The sequence below is a fragment of the Agrilus planipennis genome, unplaced genomic scaffold (assembly GCF_000699045.2).
Source record: "Agrilus planipennis isolate EAB-ADULT unplaced genomic scaffold, Apla_2.0 scaffold147, whole genome shotgun sequence".
Lineage (NCBI taxonomy): Eukaryota > Metazoa > Arthropoda > Insecta > Coleoptera > Buprestidae > Agrilus > Agrilus planipennis.
In genome coordinates, this window is record NW_020438940.1 from 534,552 (window position 1) to 536,116 (window position 1,565).

Here is a 1,565-nt window from a genome sequence, read left to right on the forward strand (position 1 = left end):
AATGCTAAAATACAATATCATCCCAAAAATACAAAATTTCACATCAAATAATCTAACATAAACAAGAAGAAAAAACTATCTTTTATCAAATTTTATAATTTTTTAATATATGCATGTCTAAAAATGAAGCAATTTACGAGAGTATTTTTTTATACTTTTATTCAATTCATAAATAAAGCAGTTGTAAATAATTTTCATTGTAACTATAAAGGATAGAATTTTAAGAAATAGATACAGAATTAGCATTATTATGCTTTATACAGCAAGCAATATAAAGACAACAAAACTAAAATTTCCTAATTTACTGAAACAATTTACAATAAAATTAACATATACATAAAAATCCCATTATTCAATATGTCACCCCAATTTTAATAAACTAACATGTCGGGTATCTCACATTGTCCAACTGTAACTCGGTGCATAGCCATTTCAGTGATACCGTGATAATGAACGAAAGCACCCCCCAAAACAAACATATGGAAAATCTGGTGTGAGTGGAACCAAATGTCAAATTTGCCTGGAAACCAGCGCTCAGGCACGCGAAGCGCGTACATAAGTGCACCCATAATGTATAACAAACCCATTAGACAGAGCCAACCCAACGACTTTTGACTCATGTAATTGCTGAACCAGCCTTCGACTACTCCATAATGAATTGCTGGTACAATTCCTGACAAGCCGAACGTCATAAAAACTGCTGCTCTGAAAGGTCGCCACGCTGGCTCCGAGAACTTATCCCACAAGCTAACCATTATGCTCGTTATGCCGAGTACACAAACAACTGATAAATAAACGACCTTTGGACGGAAATGACAATAGAAGCCATAATAAAGCCATGGAACAAACGAACCTAAAACAATAAACAAAATCAATATCGCGAATACTGCAAAGAATGAGGATGATAATATTCTAGCAAATGTTAAACATGGATGATTTTGGGAGAATTTATGAAAAGATATACTAGCTTGCTTTGTATGCTTTATGTAGTGTTCTATCGAAATAAAACAACAGATAATTCCATTATTGAGTAAATTCTCGTTATGTTGTAAGCTAACTTCAAATTCATTATTTAAAATGTTCTCTTTTAAGTGCCGTTCCACATGCAGCGTATGATTAGGACGCACACGTCAAGACATACAATTTAAAGAAGAATCTGCTTAAATATGTGATTTTATATGTAGTACGTAGGATCAGTCCGTTAAACCCGTGTTTTCCAGCGCGAATCATTGTTTATAGTGAGTAACTTCACATGAGAAGTAATGATCAGTCTCTTCAGACCCTGTTGTAAATCATTACTATACAAGGTGTTTCATTTATAATAATAAGAAAAAACAGTTTCCTAGCAATACGAGGGTGGATTGATAAGTTTCCGGCCTGACCAAGAAAAACAAGGTTTTTAAAAATTTTTTTTTTTTATTTCTCAACATAATCTCCTCCAAGGCTGATACATTTCTCATAGCGGTGTTCCAGTCTATTAATGCCATCTCTATAGACTGATTCGTCAAGCTCCTCAAAATAACCATTTACAGCTTCGATTACTTCTTCATTGTCCGCAAATCTCT

At 33.5% G+C, this 1,565-nt stretch overlaps 1 protein-coding gene across 5 annotated transcripts in view; it reads right to left on the reverse strand.

Moving 5' to 3' along the window:
• Positions 1 to 287: 287 nt before the first annotated feature.
• Positions 288 to 1,565, reverse strand: part of LOC108738903 (adiponectin receptor protein) — a 34,750-nt gene continuing 33,472 nt past the window's right edge. For 4 of the 5 annotated variants that reach the window (XM_018472512.2, XM_018472513.2, XM_018472517.2 and 1 more), the window contains one exon: positions 372 to 853. In XM_018472512.2, coding sequence (XP_018328014.1) covers positions 372 to 853 — 482 coding nt within the window. Of the gene's footprint in view, positions 854 to 1,565 lie in introns of all 5 variants that reach the window. The other variant, XM_018472516.1, reaches the window with a different exon arrangement.